Below are 14,579 nucleotides of genomic sequence, written 5' to 3'. Positions count from 1 at the left end.
TTCATCTTCAGTCACTGCCTTCTGAGGACCATTTTTCGTGATGTTGTTTCATTCTGACAACCAGCCCTTGCATCTCTTTGTTGTGCTGTTTACACTTGGCACCTGTTCCTTTTTTACCCAGAGGTACAGGAATTTCTTGAAAATATTCCCAAATAAGGTCTTTTTACAACCTGCAGCCATTGCAGGTTTTTTCTTCTCCAGTTCCCGGCTCTTGAAATCAACCCTGGCGGCTGCGCTCTGAAGAATGTTGTCACCTCTTCACGCGGAGTCTTGCTTTGACACCAGCAGTGCACATTTTCCCTTGTCACAGAAGCCCTCTGGCCCACCCCCGGAAAAACAGAAGAACTAATGACAATCCAGGACATCTGTTTGTGTAACACACACAGCTTTTGCACTGCAGTGTGGTGTTTGTTGAAAGAAAGCAAGGGAGGCGGTTGAAGAATTACTGGGTTTCTGTGTGTTTGTATCTGTGTACACATGCAAAGAGACAGAGCAAGGGCATTGATTGGAAGGCCTAGAACCATCCAGAAGCAAGGGCTGGGAGTTATTGGGTGGATGAGTGTTTTCTGACAGTAAGTTTCTGTGGTGGGAGAAGTCAAGGCACAAAATGAGATTAAATTAGCTAGAGGCATAAAAGGTAACAAGAAAACATTCTACAGATACATTAGAAGCAAGAGCAAGACAAAGTACAGGGTAGACCTGTTACTCAATGAGGGAGGAAAAATAACAACCGAAAATGTGGAAATGGTGGAAGTGCTAAATTACCTTTTTGTTTCAGTTTTCACCAAAAAGTTTAGAAGCAATTGGAAGTCTAGTGTAACGAATGCCAGTGAAAATGAGGTAGGCTCAGAGGCTAAAATAGGGAAAGAACAAGTTAAGAATTTCTCAGACAAGTTAGATGTCTTCAAGTCACCAGAGCCTGATGAAATACACCCTAGAATACTCAAGGAGCTGACTGAGGGCATGTCTGAGCCATGGGTGATTATCTTTAAAAAGTTATGGAAGATGGGAGAGATTCCAGACTGGAATCTCTGGATGGGGTCTAAATTAGCTGTTACCACTCAAGAAAGATTTTTGGAGTCACTGTGGATAGTTCTCTGAAAAAATTCCACTCAATGTGCAGTGGCAGTCAAACAAGCGAACAGAATGTTGGGAATCATTAAGAAAGGGATAGATAATAAGACAGAAAATATCATATTGCCTCTATATAAATCCATGGCACGCCCACACCTTGACTACTGTGTGCAGATGTGGTCGCCCCATTTCAAAAAAGATATATTGGAATTGGGAAAGGTTCAGAAGAGGGCAACAAAAATGAGTGGGGTATGGAAGAGTTTCCATATGAGGAGACTTTTCAGCTTGGAAAGGTGGGATATGATTGAGGTCTATAGAATCCTGACTGGTGTGGAGAAAGTAAATAAGGAAGTGTTTACTCCTCTTAACACAAGAACCTAGGGGTCATCAAATGAAATGAACAGACAACAGATTTAAAAGAAACGAAAGGAAGTATTTCTTCACACACTGCACAGTCAACCTATGGAACTCCTTGCCAGAGGATGTTATGAAGGTCAAGACTATACCAGGGTTCAAAAAAGAACTAGATAAGTTCATGGAGGATAGGTCCATCTGTGGCTATCAGCCAGGATGAGCAGTCCATTCCCTAGCCTCTATTGGCCAGAAGCTAGGAATGGGCGACAGGGGATGGATCATTTGATGATTCCCTGTTCTGTTCATTCCCTCTGGGGCACCTGGCATTGGCCACTGTCGGAAGACGGGATACTGGGCTACATGGATCTTTGGTCTGAGCCAGTATGGCCTTTCTTATGGACAAACTGGAGAAATGGACTAAAATAAATAGGATGAAATTCAATAAAGACAAATGCACAGTACTCCACTTAGGAAGGAGCAATCACTGCAAACATACAAAATGGGACATGACTGCCTAGGAAGAAGTACCGCAGAAAGCGATCTGGGGGTCATAGTGGATCACAAGCTAACTCTGAGTCAACAGTGTAACACTGTTGCAAAAAAAGCGAACATCATTCTGGGATGTATTAGTAGGGGTGTTGTAAGCAGGACACGAGAAGTAATTCTTCCGCTCTACTCCGCGCTGATTAGGCCTCAACTAGAGTATTGTGTCCAGTTCTGGGCGCCACATTTCAAAAAAGATGTGGACAAATTGGAGAAAGTCCAGAGAAGAGCAACAAAAATGATTAGAGGTCTAGAAAACATGACCTATGAGAAAAGATTGGAAGAATTGGGTTTGTTTAGTCTGGAGAAGAGAAGACTGAGATGGGACATAAGTTTTCAAGAACAATAAAGGTTGTTACAAGGAGGAGGGAGAAAAATTGTTGCTCTTAACCTCTGAGGAGAGGACAAGAAGCAATGGGCTTAAATTGCAGCGAGGGAGGTTTAGGTTGGATGTTAAGAAAAAACTTCCTAACTGTCAGGGTGGTGAAGCACGGGAATAAATTGCCCAGGCATGTTGTGGAATCTCCATCGCTGGAGATGTTTAAGAGCAGGTTAGACACACACCTGTCAGGGATGGTCTAGAAGATAATACTTAGTTCTGCCATGAGTGCAGGGGACTGGACAAGGAGACCTCTTGAGGTCTCTTCTAGTCCTATGATTCTATGAATATTCATAACTTGAGAATTGAGCCAATCAGAGCTCAGGTGAGGAGAAGCTATAAAACAGGAGCATGAGACCACGCTAATGGGCTCAGTGGATGATGCAGGTGAGATGTATGATGGTGTCTCCTGGAGTCAGAGGCGTGGTCCAAACAACTGTGATGACTTTGCCAGTCTCCTGCACCCAGTAGCACAGCCTCTGGGTCCCCTGCAGGATCAAGCCCTTAATATATTGCATGACCTATTGTGCCGTATTTATAAAGCTTAACCTCAAAAGTTAGATGTTTTTCCCATGATTCTCTTTGTACAGAAAAGCAGCTATTAACTCAGATTTTGATAGAGGCTCATGGATTCAGCATATTTATTTTTTATTTAAATGTTTTAAAAGATTATAATTTTAGGCCTTAACGTATTTTGTATTAAATTCAGATTTCATTTTAAACAGGCTTGTTTTAAGAAGAAAAACTTATTTAAAATCATCCTTTTTTTAAGCCATCCTGATTTTGTTTATCCTGAGGCTGGTTTCATACCTCTGAAGCCACTGGCTTTAATCCTGTGCAAGCATCCATCCTTTGTTGGATTTTAAATGACACGGGTGGTGGAGATTCCACCACTTCCCTTTACAGATTGCTCCATCTTGCTGCCAGGCCGCTTGTTTTGAAATTCATTCCGTTATCCCTCCTTGTTCCTCCCCCGCCTCCCATGATCTAGTGTTGTTAGTACACCTGCATCTTCCAGCAGAGCGGGGAGAGAATGATGGAAGCAGACAATAATGGCTCCTCTGTGACACTTTCCCTACAACGTGGCATCTCTGTCTCAATAACCTTGTTGGAGGGAAGCTCCTTTTTTATGAGCCTTAAAAAAAGACTGGATCGGTTTGCTTTTAGGAAGGTGTCTGCCGTGATAAATGACTCTCAGTATCCTGACTTAGCCAGCATCACGATTGCTTCTCACTCTCCCGCTGTTGACCTCCGGAGCTCAGCCGCTTCATTTCATAATGCCCGGTCCCTTGGGTTTTACTGATGGGCCTTTCAGTGTAATTGGAAGGAAACAAGTGAGGCTTGAAAAGCCCTCTGAGCCTGCCGCTGTGGCAGCTACCACGGGCGCTGTTGCTTTTGGATGGGTTTGGTTCAGGTTTCCCTCCTACAACATTTTTATGGTTGGGCCTAGAGGCCCAAGCAGGGTCAGGCCTGTATTGTGCTAGACACTGTACATACACTTAAGACAATTCCTGCCCTAAGGAGCAAGGAACAGAACTTTCTCCTGACTCTCAGTCCAGTGCCTTATCCACTAGTGGCCACTGCCTCCCCTATAACAGAGGCACAATGCAGCTGTGTGACTTTCATAGTTTTATTAGAGTAGAAATGCTGGAACCCCACCCCACTGAAATGCACCGATGTGGCAGGAGCTGACAGATGGCCACTAAAATATTGGCCTGTTCCTGCTTCAGCTGGGTGTGACTGCAATTTTCCTACAGCGCTTCTCGCCCATCAGTCTCTGCATGATGGGCTGGAGCAGGGGTGGCCAACCTGTCGCTCCGGAGCCACATGCGGCTCTTCAGAAGTTTTAATATGTGGCTCCTTGTACAGGCACCGACTTTCCAATGTGCAGGGGCGGGAGGGGGGGTGCTCACTGCTCAACCCCTGGCTCTGCCACTGGCCCTGCCCCCACTCCACCCCTTCCCATGTCCTCATTCCCCCCCTCCGCCCCCCCCCAGCCTCCTGCACACCCTGAAACAGCTGATCAGGAGGTGCAGGGAGGAGGGGGAGGTGCTGATTGGTGGAGCTGCCAGTAGGTGGGTGGCCCTGGAGCGGGGTAGGGGTGCTGATGGGGGGTGGCTGATGTATTATTGTGGCTCTTTGGGAATGTACCTTGGTTAATTCTGGCTCCTTCTCAGGCTCAGATTGGCCACCCCTGGGCTGGAGCCTTAAACTCCTGCCTGGCCTGCCCCAAGAATGCTAGGAGGTGGAATTCACCGTGCAGGGTGTGAAAGTACCTGTGTCGGGGGGAGGGGGGGCAATTTGAGGCCTCAGTGCAATGACCATCCCTTGCCTTTGCACAGCTATCAGTAACATGGACCTTGAATCACAAAGCAATTGTGAGTTTACCAGTGATTCAGTCAGACCAGGACCCAGGAGTCCTGACTCTTAGTCCTGTGTGCTAACCAGTGAGCTGCAGCTACCCCCACTAGATGATGATATTATTATTATTTTTAATGGGAGCTGTGAGGTTTTAGGTTGTGGCTGTGATGAGCAGCTACAGAGCTGAACTATCATTCCGGACTCCTGCTTCTGTGTCCAGCTTGGTCACCTGTGGCTTGCCGATGTTCCCGGTGAAGGTTCTGTGTCCGACGCCTTGTCGGAGGGCAGGATACTGGGCTAGGTGGACCGTCGGGCTGACCCAGGCTGGCCGTTCTTCTGTTTCTTGGTAACATCAGTGGGATTTGGTGCTCTGTTTTTTCAGGTCACCTTTCAGATTCCCATTATCTCCTGCATAATTGGGTATAATTGTGAAACTGGTCTCCCAAGTGATGTTAAAACAGAGCCTGTTAGCTTGGAGGATTAATGAGAATGTGCTGTAGTTTGGGGGTGGGGTGGGAACAGGCTCCTAGCTGAGAACGTGCGTGGCACACCGTGTGCGCTTTAGGAACATGTTGCCATGGGTTTGCTTTGTGAGCTCAGCTGTAGGAAGTATTTGAAAGTTCATAAGACGTCTCAACAGCCTCTAGTAAATGTGGATGGGAGGAAGATGAAAAGGAGACAGAGGCTGAATTAGTCTCAACAGAGGGGCTGACTGATTTGATTCAAGGACTATTTACCGCCCATGATTTCAACAAGGAGAAGATGTGAAACTAGAAATGAATGAGCCAGAATTGGTGTGTCGGATGTTTGGCCTCACTGGCTGACCAAATAATGAGGAGGATGGGCTATTCCACTCACCACTCCCTTTTTGGGTCCTTAAAGAAAGACTTTGGGTGCGGTGGGTGGGCGCGGAATAGGAATAGAACAGATGGAGGCTACTAGAGCGAGCTTCACCAATTGGCTGCTCCCCACACCTGGGCTCCCAGGTCTTCATCAGCCTCATCCTGCTAGATAACCGGGGCAGAGGCGGGCACCTAGAGGACATAGCCACAGCTGCCGGCTCCAGCAGAATCCCAGACCCCACCCGGGCTGAGATGGGATCTGACTTGAAGAGGAGCAGCAGCACCGGCTCCAGCTCATTTCGACTCACTTATCTCGTCCCCCCCTCCAACCCCGAACAGTTATTGCCACCTTTTGGTTCTACCTCTGAAACCATCAGGCAAGGGGCTTTTCCTTCTGAAACTCTCTCCGGCTAACGGAACAAGGGAGGGCGTTACAACGTAAGCTTGACTCAATACTTTCCATTTCAGCAGCTTTCCCTGCTTTTCCTTCTCTTCTGTACCTTGAATAAAAAGGTTAAACGGGTTGGTAATGGTACCAAGCAGGCTGAGGGCTGTGTGGGCCAAGCCCTGGATCGTGATCAACACTATGTAATGCCAGGCAGTGATTGGGTTACCACCTTTGGCCTGTCTATTTCATCTCTGCTAATACATGAGCTCCGTGTTTTTTACAAATGTGGAATAACAGGCATGTAAAATGAATAACTCGCCCTGCAGCAGTGGTTTCTGTGCCTCCTGTCACACCAGGCTGGGCCTGGCTCTCCGCTCTGGGCATTGGGACCGGGCGCATGGATGTGTCACAACCGAGCATTCAAATTCAGCCTAGCTGCCTGCCTGGCATCATGAGCGGCACTGCCCGCTGTGCTCCAGGTCAGAATCCCTGGAGCAGGGTGCTGGGTCCAGCACATTAGCTAACTCTGCAACCCCTCCAACCTACTCCCCTAATAGGGTTGCCAACTTTCTAATCGCACAAAAACGAACACCCCTGCCCCGCCCCTTCTGAGACCCCACCCCCACTCTATCCCCCCTCCCTCTCACTCGCTCTCCCCACTGTCACTTGCTCTACTCACTTTCACTGGGCTGGGGTAGGGGGTTGGATTGCAGGAGGGGGTGAGGGCTCTGGGCTGGGGCTGCAGGCTGTGGGGTGGGGCTGGGGATGAGGGGTTTAGGGTGCAAGAGGAGGCTCTGGGCTGGGGCCGAGAGGTTTGGCGCACGGGAACGGGCTCAGGCCTGGGGGAAAAGGGTTGGGGCAGCGAGTTGGGGTGTGGGAGGGGTTCACTTTTCAACCAGGAATTCTGGTCGAAAACTGGATACCTGGCAACCCTACCCCCTGGGATCAGGATAAACCGAAATAACACGAAATTTCCCTAAAATAAAACAATTTATATATTAAAAGATAATTTCCTAGGGCTCTGGGTATGGATCTCTTATTCAGGTTGCTGCTATATTTGCTGTGTTACTGCAAAGCATTGGTGTTCATCTTTGATGGCTAAAGGATTCCCACTACAGCATACATGTAGACTGATGACTGAGCCTTTGATGGGTAATGGCTCTGATTGGAGTTACTCATTCACTAGGTGCACAATGAACTGGAGGGAGTGGGCAAGAGACCTGGGCCTCGGTGCAGGGAGCACAAAGAAGATCTCTACTCAATGCATGCTAGTAAATGCAACGTTGGGGCGTAAGAGAAATGTATTGGAGAACAATACAGCACAGTAATCTAGTGCTGCTGTAGGAACCAGTGTTTGCCGCCCTCGGAGGTGCCGTGTTCAGTTCTGGGCTCCCTGTCTCCAGAAGGCAGGGCAGGAATAGAAGGTGGTTCAGAGATGGGTGATGAAAATGACTAGGGGCATGGGAGGAAAGAGAGTGTCCCAAGCATTTTGCTATCCTGCAAAGAGACGCCCTGATAAAGGTGTTGCACTTTATATGAAGGTTCTATTTATAAAGGGTTAATTAATGATTAACAGATGTTCTGTCAGTATGTTAGACATGAGTAGCATGTGCTAAAGATGGTTCTAACTATATAAGTAGAAGGTATTTGAGAGATCAGCCATGCTTATAAACAGTGTGGGTCTCTCGCCTCTTTAGGCTAGCTCAGACTAGATGAACATAATGGTCCCTTCTGGGCTTAGCATCTTTGAGTCTATATCGATTTCTTGGGCTCCACAACAATTGATTCATCAGTTATGAAAAGATCTACTAATCAGGAATTTACTATTTATAGTAAGTTTCCATTTATAAAGTGTGACTGATAAAAGGATCCAAAGGGATACGTAGTCTAAAGGGGGAAGGCTGGACACTCTTCTTCAGCTTGTCTTATAATTCAAGAAGATCAGGAGGACAGTTGGTGGTGAAAGGGAGCAAATTTTACAGTTGGTCAAAGGAAATAGGTGACAGAGGATGCATGATAGTCCAGTGGAACTCATTGCCACCAGACATCCTGGAGGCCGAGAGCTCAGCAGGGTTCAAAAAAAGATGCGACCTTTATAGTGATGACAAAGTCCAGAGTTAAAACAGGAAGAAACAGAAACCCACGCATTTTGGAAGGGTCATAAATCCTTCTGCCTCAGGCCGTAAACCAACCTCTAGCTATTGGGACTTAAGAAACAACATCCCCTATAGCAGCGGTTCTCAACTGGGGGTCTGCTGCCCCCTGGGGGTGCATGAGCCCTTTCAGGGGGGCTACAGAGCCCTGCGGCTGGCCCCGAGCCCCAGCGCTGAAGCTGGGAGTGGCACAGGGCCGATCCCAGCGGCTCCCCAACCTCACCCTGCAGCTAGGAGTGGCGTGGGGCCGATGCTGGCGAACCTCCCTCTCCCCAGTCAGGAGCACGGGGGGGAGGGGGGGAGCTGAAGCCAGGAGCTCCAGTGTCCCGTCCCCTCCACCCCCCTGAAGCTGGGAGCGGCACTGGGAGCCCCCCCATCCGTACACATCCCCTAGCTATCCCCTCCCTGCACCCTGAGCTACCCCCCTGCCTGCATACAGCCCCTAGCTACCCCCTGCCCATGCACAGCCCCTAGCTACCCCCGCCTGCACCCTGAGCTACCCCCCTGCCTGCACACAGCCCCTAGCTACCCCCTGCCTGCAACCTGAGCAGTTTTTGAACTTTTTGAACTGAGTCCCCCCTTTGAGTTATATTTTTTGGTTGCGTCTCTCACAGCCCAGACAGGCTGGATGGCCTCCTGAGTGAGTTAGGGGGTGGAGGGGGTGCTCCCTCCCTGGACCCTGCCATGTGGATCTGACTTGAGCCCTGCCAGCTCTTGTCCCCTCCAAATAGAAGTAAAACTATGCCTATGCCCAAGGGTCCCCCCCGGCCCGAAGCTCCGTGTTTCTTCCCCCTCTGCCAGGCCCTGGCATTTTTATAGCATGTTGAGGGGGGCCTCGGCAAGAAAAAGGTAGAGAACCCATGGTCCAGACTGATGTGTTCTGGTGCATTGCTAGCAGACCCTGGTGCAGACTATTGAGAATTTTTAGGAAAGCTCATTAAAACTTCATTTCTGTGCTGAATCTTTGTCCCAGCCCTAAACCTGGTTACTGGGCATGGGGCATTCAGCATGTAAATCTGTGTTTCATTTAAAACCCAGCTAAGCTTTGTTACTTTCCTCCAAGAACTGAGCTCTGTTTCCTTACAGGTTTGAGTTTCTTTAGCAGACGGGGTCTGTGTGTTTTGCTGGCTCTATGATGCTATTGGAAAATGATTTTATAAGAAGCAGGACAGGATCTGTTCATTCTTTCCCTTGCACTATGTGGATAACACAGAGATGTGTGATGTCACTCTCTTTTATAATCAGATCTAGGCCAGGCTGTATTGCATCTGGTGAATTAATTCACCTTTCCTGAGATTTGAAGCTGGATGACTTTGAGAAAGTTGGAACTAGAATCTGAAGAACTTGCAAGCTCTAAAATTTTTGGTGGCTTAAAAACTGTGCCGGTTAAAATCCGATTGCAGCAAACTTGCACAGCAAAGTGTGCTTTAGTCTGAACAGTGACTCAATAAAACTGACGACATGGGGCTCTGTGTCTTGAGTCTCAATTTCATAGAATCATAGAATATCAGGGTTGGAAGGGACCTCAGGAGGTCATCTAGTCCAACCCCCTGCTCAAAGCAGGAGCTATCCCCAATTTTTGCCCTGATCCCTAAATGGCCCCCTCAAGGATTGAACTCACAACCCTGGGTTTAGCAGGCCAATGCTCAAACCACTGAGCTATCCCTCCCCCCCCCGCTATCCCTCCCCCCCTTATATTTCTATATAAGAAGTGCTCAATTTACAACTAAAATAATTTTTTTTTTCTAACTGCCAGCCCTGCCAACTCGGGCTGGGATCAGAGAATCAAGCTGGGTTTCTTCCTTCTCGAGCAGTGGTCCGGAAACTTTTTACCTCATGCTCCCTCTTACCCATGTCCACGTGTTTCTCCCCCCCCTCCCCTCCCATGGAGCTAGGAGTGGGGTCACGGCTCTGGTAGGGGGGAATGTGGGCAGGGTTAAGGGCCGAGGCTGGGGCCACAGCTGGGGGCGGAGGCAGGAGCGGACCCCTGGGCCTGGGACCGGCGGCTGGGACCTCTGGAGACTGCTCTGGGCCCCAGCTGTGCCCCCTAAATGTTACTCTCTGTCCCCTTAGAGGGGCATGCCCCACAGATTGAAGACCTCTGTCCTAGAGCACAATGAGCAGTACCAAAGGTTCTGCAGAGCCACCCTTCAGTCGGCTCACAAAGACGTAATGGATTGTCCCCGTAACTGGAGAATAGTGAACAATTGTGTAGCGGCATGGGAAGGAATAAAATCTAGTTCCTTCCCCTGTGGTGGTGCTGGCTTTGGAGACTAGCAGGAGCACACAGCATTGGAGCAATCAGATGATTTGTGAGCATCTCCAGGGAACATGTGCATGGAGGAGAAAAGGTGCCTTTGACAAAGGTTTCTTAGTGTAAGAGACCTGGTGGGTTCCTCTGTTATGGCTCTCCCTTTGTCTCCTCCCTACAATAAAGAATTTAGTCTTTTCGGTCCCTCTCCATGTGGAAGTATTTCTAAGCTTCACTGTTCTGTTGCTCGTCTTTGACCCTTTATTTCTGCTCTATCCTTTTTGAGATAGGACAACCAGAACTGAATGCGCTATTCTAGTTGTGGACTCGTCATTTGATTTATACTCTGCTAATGTATAATGGTCAGGATTCTTTTTCCTAATTGCCCAAGGAAATCCCAGGTTCTCTTTAAAAATAGGCACTATATTAGCAGTGTGCCAGTCTTCAGAGACATTTGCTGTCTGAGTCGCAGTTGCCATATAAGGAGGTCTGAGTTTGCAAGTAATTTTTTTTCTGTTGGCTAGCCCCCCCTACTCCCTCCGGGATCAGATGATCAAGCTGGGTATTTTCCTTCTCCTGCGTCATCACCAGTTATGAAGGTTTTGCAGGTCAACGCTCCAGTGGGATTGTATAGACGTAATTTTTGCCGTTTCTTGTTTGAAAAAGGGACCTTATCAGTGATGTATGCCGACAGCCCTTGGCCCTTGCGTCTGCTGTCAGGGCTGATCAGGCAGTTCGCTGTGCAGCTGGCTGGTGCCATGGAGATTGTGGTGGAGTGAAAGGCTTGTTTTGCCTTCTTTACAGCAGTGGCATTGTCCTGGAAGCAGTGGATGTGCTGCTGGCGAAGGGATCCGGGCGGCTGGTTTTGTTTTTAACATCACTGGCGTCTAATGGTCTCCCGGAGCTCATCTGTCGACCACGGCGATAGTCTTGGTCAGTGTGGTGGCGGGGGGGAGCGGATGGCTTGGGGCCACGGTGTTGGTGGTGGGGGACGTCAGTCAGGAGATTGTACTCTTACACTAACTCACGGGGGTCTTGGCCGGGTATCTGGGTGGCTTGTTCTCTTTGGACGAGTTGAAAGTCCTAGGGAGGGTCAGCGGTCTTTGCGGGTGGGTCATCTAGGGTTGCTCGCTACCCCTCTGACCTCTGCCTGGGTGAGGCGTTGGTCGGACCAGGAGAGTGGTATGTTGGTGGCATCTCCAATATTCAGGCTTAGGCTGAAGATAGAATCCGGGATGTGTCCAGCTGCATGTGTAGGTCCAGAGGCCGCCTGGGAGAATTTCCTGGTTTCCATGTAGGCCGTGAGGCCAGGTACCACTGCATCACTGAGATTGTCTATTTGACGGCTTGAGGACTAGGAATCTGAGGGCCTCAGTACTGTGCTGGGCAGCAGCTCTGTAAACGCCTCAGCTTCCTATCTGGCGCTCTGGACACCACTAGGAGTCCTAGGTTCCTCTTGTCCTTCGTCTGGCAGATCATATGGATGCACTCCAGTGTCTTTTTTTCTGTGATGGGGCCTCTTCTGCATTTTGAGGCCGGAGGGGACCGGGACAGCTACTCCACCTTGAGGTGGCATTGAACCACGTCTTGTGATGCAGGCAGGGCCAGGTGCTTCATCCCAAATGAGAGCATGGAGGGTGCTGCAGCATCAATGAGGAGAGAATGGGGGAGACGGGCGGTTTGACTAGAACTGTGGCAAAGCCCTGTTTTTATCTCTGATGTGTCTGCAAACTTTCAGTAGAAGTGTGCTCTGGTGTCTGATACAAACTGTTCTGTGTCGAGACTGGAGAAATGTTGTAAAGTTTAAAAAAAAAAAAAAAAAAAAAAAGTGTGAATGAAACTCTAGCTGGTTCCGGCTGGGTGGGGGGAATACATTAAGGATATTTTTTGGGGGGGTTAAAAACCCAAGTGTTAGGTAAAGGCTGTGTTTTACACCATTTGTGGGAGATATATCAGTGCTCGAATTCTTGGGATACACCCTTGCTGTTTGAAACCTGTCTCTGGATAATCACACTCTCCTGCTTTTAGAATAGAAGAATATTTACTTACCATCGTTTTAGCTGTATGACTCAGTGCTTTGAAAGTCAAGGTTGTACGGGCCCTCTCCATTATACAGATGGGGAAACTGAGGCACAGATGCTTTTTGCTCAGTGTCACATGGCAAGCTAGTTGCTGGGAAAAGGTCTTCTGTCTCCCAGTTGCCTGCTCCACTAAACCAGGCTGCTGCCCTTCCTTTTGGAAGGAGATTGGTGTCCTTATGAAACGCTTCTACCTTTATATTGCTTGGCATGTTTATTGTTTGTATTGCGGTAACACCTGGCGGGCTCAGCTACGATCAGGGTCGGGTTGTTCAGAGTGCCAAAGGGAGGCAGCGTAAGAGGCAGCTCCTGCCCCCAGAATCACAGTAGACGAGACACAGGGCGGGAGAAAGGAAGTGTGTTATGGGGATCCGAGGCCCAGAGGTTAAGTGACTCCCTTGGGGTCACCTGGGGAGTCTGTGGCAGGGCTGGGGACTGAGCCCTGTTTGCTGTGTGTCCAGCCAAGCCCAGAGTTTGTCGCCCAAGTGGCTGAAGACGACAGCTTGAGGGCTGAAGTAGGTTCCAGGGTACTTATTTGAGTGCTCCTTTGTTTCCAAGAAGCAAGAGGATCTTTTAATTCTTATACGCTGCAGGAAAGCTGCTCTCACCATCCACTTCCCCGCTGAGCATTGCTTAGCCTGCTTTAACCCTTGGGGTTGTCCTGCCTCAGCAGTACTGCAAATAGACAGAGCCTCTGCATGACTATGGATGCAGGACTGTGTTCAGCTGTATGTTCCAGGATCCAAGTTCCAGCTGGAGGATTGGATTTTACAGGGGATGTTCTGCTCTTGCTTCCACTTGTCTCACCGCAGCACTAGCTTGGTTTTCTGTGTGTCTTACCCTTGTCAGGTTTCAGAGTAGCAGCCGTGTTAGTCTGTATCTGCAAAAAGAAAAGGAGTACTTGTACCCCTGTCAGACGCTAGGACCCAGAAGAAGCCTTTTCGGGCGCTGATCGGATGCAGTGCTTCAATGCAAGACCTTCCTGCAGCCAGTGATTGGGTGATAGGTTGATTCTTCCCTCTGCTAACCTGTGGACCGTCTAATTCTATCCCCTTCCCTTCCCCAGCTCGTGTTCGAAGAGGTCGCTTTGTGGAGGATGGCCTTCTGCCCATTCGTTTGAAGTTTTAACACACTTGTGGGATAGATGGCTGCAGCTAATAAGGGTAAGTTACCATGCTGCGGGGGCTCTCTGATCTGCGTAAGCAGGGACCTAGCTCCTGGTCTCTTGCAAGTTGAATTGTTTTTCTATGCTACTTGCAGAAACCAGGCTAAGACAGGGTGGTAAATTTGAAATTCAAAATTGGTTAGCCCTAGACATCAAATCTTGTCTCTGATTTTGAAAGTTGAACTTCCCTTCCGCTTTAGATTTTAGAACTTGGACATGTATTAATCCTATATTTTGGGGAGGCGGGTGCTGGCGCTTCTCCCAACCCTTCGCAATTAACTACCGAGTCTGATCTAGAGCCATTTCTTCAAGCCGTGGTCGTGAGACGAGTCGCCTTGATCGACGCGCCGTAACTTTGTTTGTGCGCCCACCTGGACATCTGTAGCTTCAATTGGGAGCTCTTGCAAGCGAAGCCAGGATAGGGAGGGGGAATCCGATGACATTTTGTGTCTTTGCTGCAACTTGAGCGACTGCCTGCGCTTTGAGTCTGCAGTGGGAATGAGTCTTGCTGCGGTACTTAGCCAGATGCAATCCAGGGGCTTGCCAGGGTACTGGCAATGCCTCCCTCAATCAGGGAGAGGGGCTGGGTCAATAAGTGAGGGGTGTGTGATGGGGGAGAGACAGGCTGCCTTTTCTCATTGCCGGTGGGGTTTGGCTGCAGGCTGGTGTATTTTCAGTCCATGATCCCAGCTGTCTGTTAAATGGCTTTCCTGTGCCCTGCTCAGTGCTTAGTCCGGTCCTTGCAATTCAGTCAGTTTGATTTTGTTCGTGCCAGAGAGATGACCTGGGAAGGAAGTTGGTGCTATGTACCCTGGGGCACCAGGGCTTGGGGCTCACAAAGACAGAAGAAGCTGTCTGTGGGTCTCCTTGCTTGTTTTTGTTTTAAAGTGCCCAGCGCGTTTCTCTCCTCTCCTTATCCTCTCGGTCTGGGAGTGAACTTGTATGCTATCGGACGCCTCTACTGGCTGCTGGGGGCTGCTTGTTTCCCCCC

At 49.1% G+C, this 14,579-nt stretch overlaps 1 protein-coding gene across 5 annotated transcripts in view; it reads left to right on the top strand.

The window, feature by feature from the left end:
* Positions 1–14,579, top strand: part of ADISSP (adipose secreted signaling protein) — a 142,545-nt gene that overhangs the window by 20,634 nt on the left and 107,332 nt on the right. For all 5 annotated transcript variants that reach the window (XM_077816076.1, XM_077816073.1, XM_077816077.1 and 2 more), the window contains exon 2: positions 13,490–13,586. In XM_077816076.1, the coding sequence (XP_077672202.1) occupies positions 13,568–13,586 (19 nt within the window). In that variant the 5' untranslated portion in view covers positions 13,490–13,567. The remainder of the gene's footprint in view (positions 1–13,489; positions 13,587–14,579) is intronic.

Source organism: Eretmochelys imbricata, chromosome 4 (genome assembly GCF_965152235.1).
Source record: "Eretmochelys imbricata isolate rEreImb1 chromosome 4, rEreImb1.hap1, whole genome shotgun sequence".
NCBI classification, from domain to species: domain Eukaryota; kingdom Metazoa; phylum Chordata; order Testudines; family Cheloniidae; genus Eretmochelys; species Eretmochelys imbricata.
The sequence above is the reverse complement of the archived record's forward strand: the minus strand, read 5'-3'. Positions and strand labels throughout refer to the sequence as shown.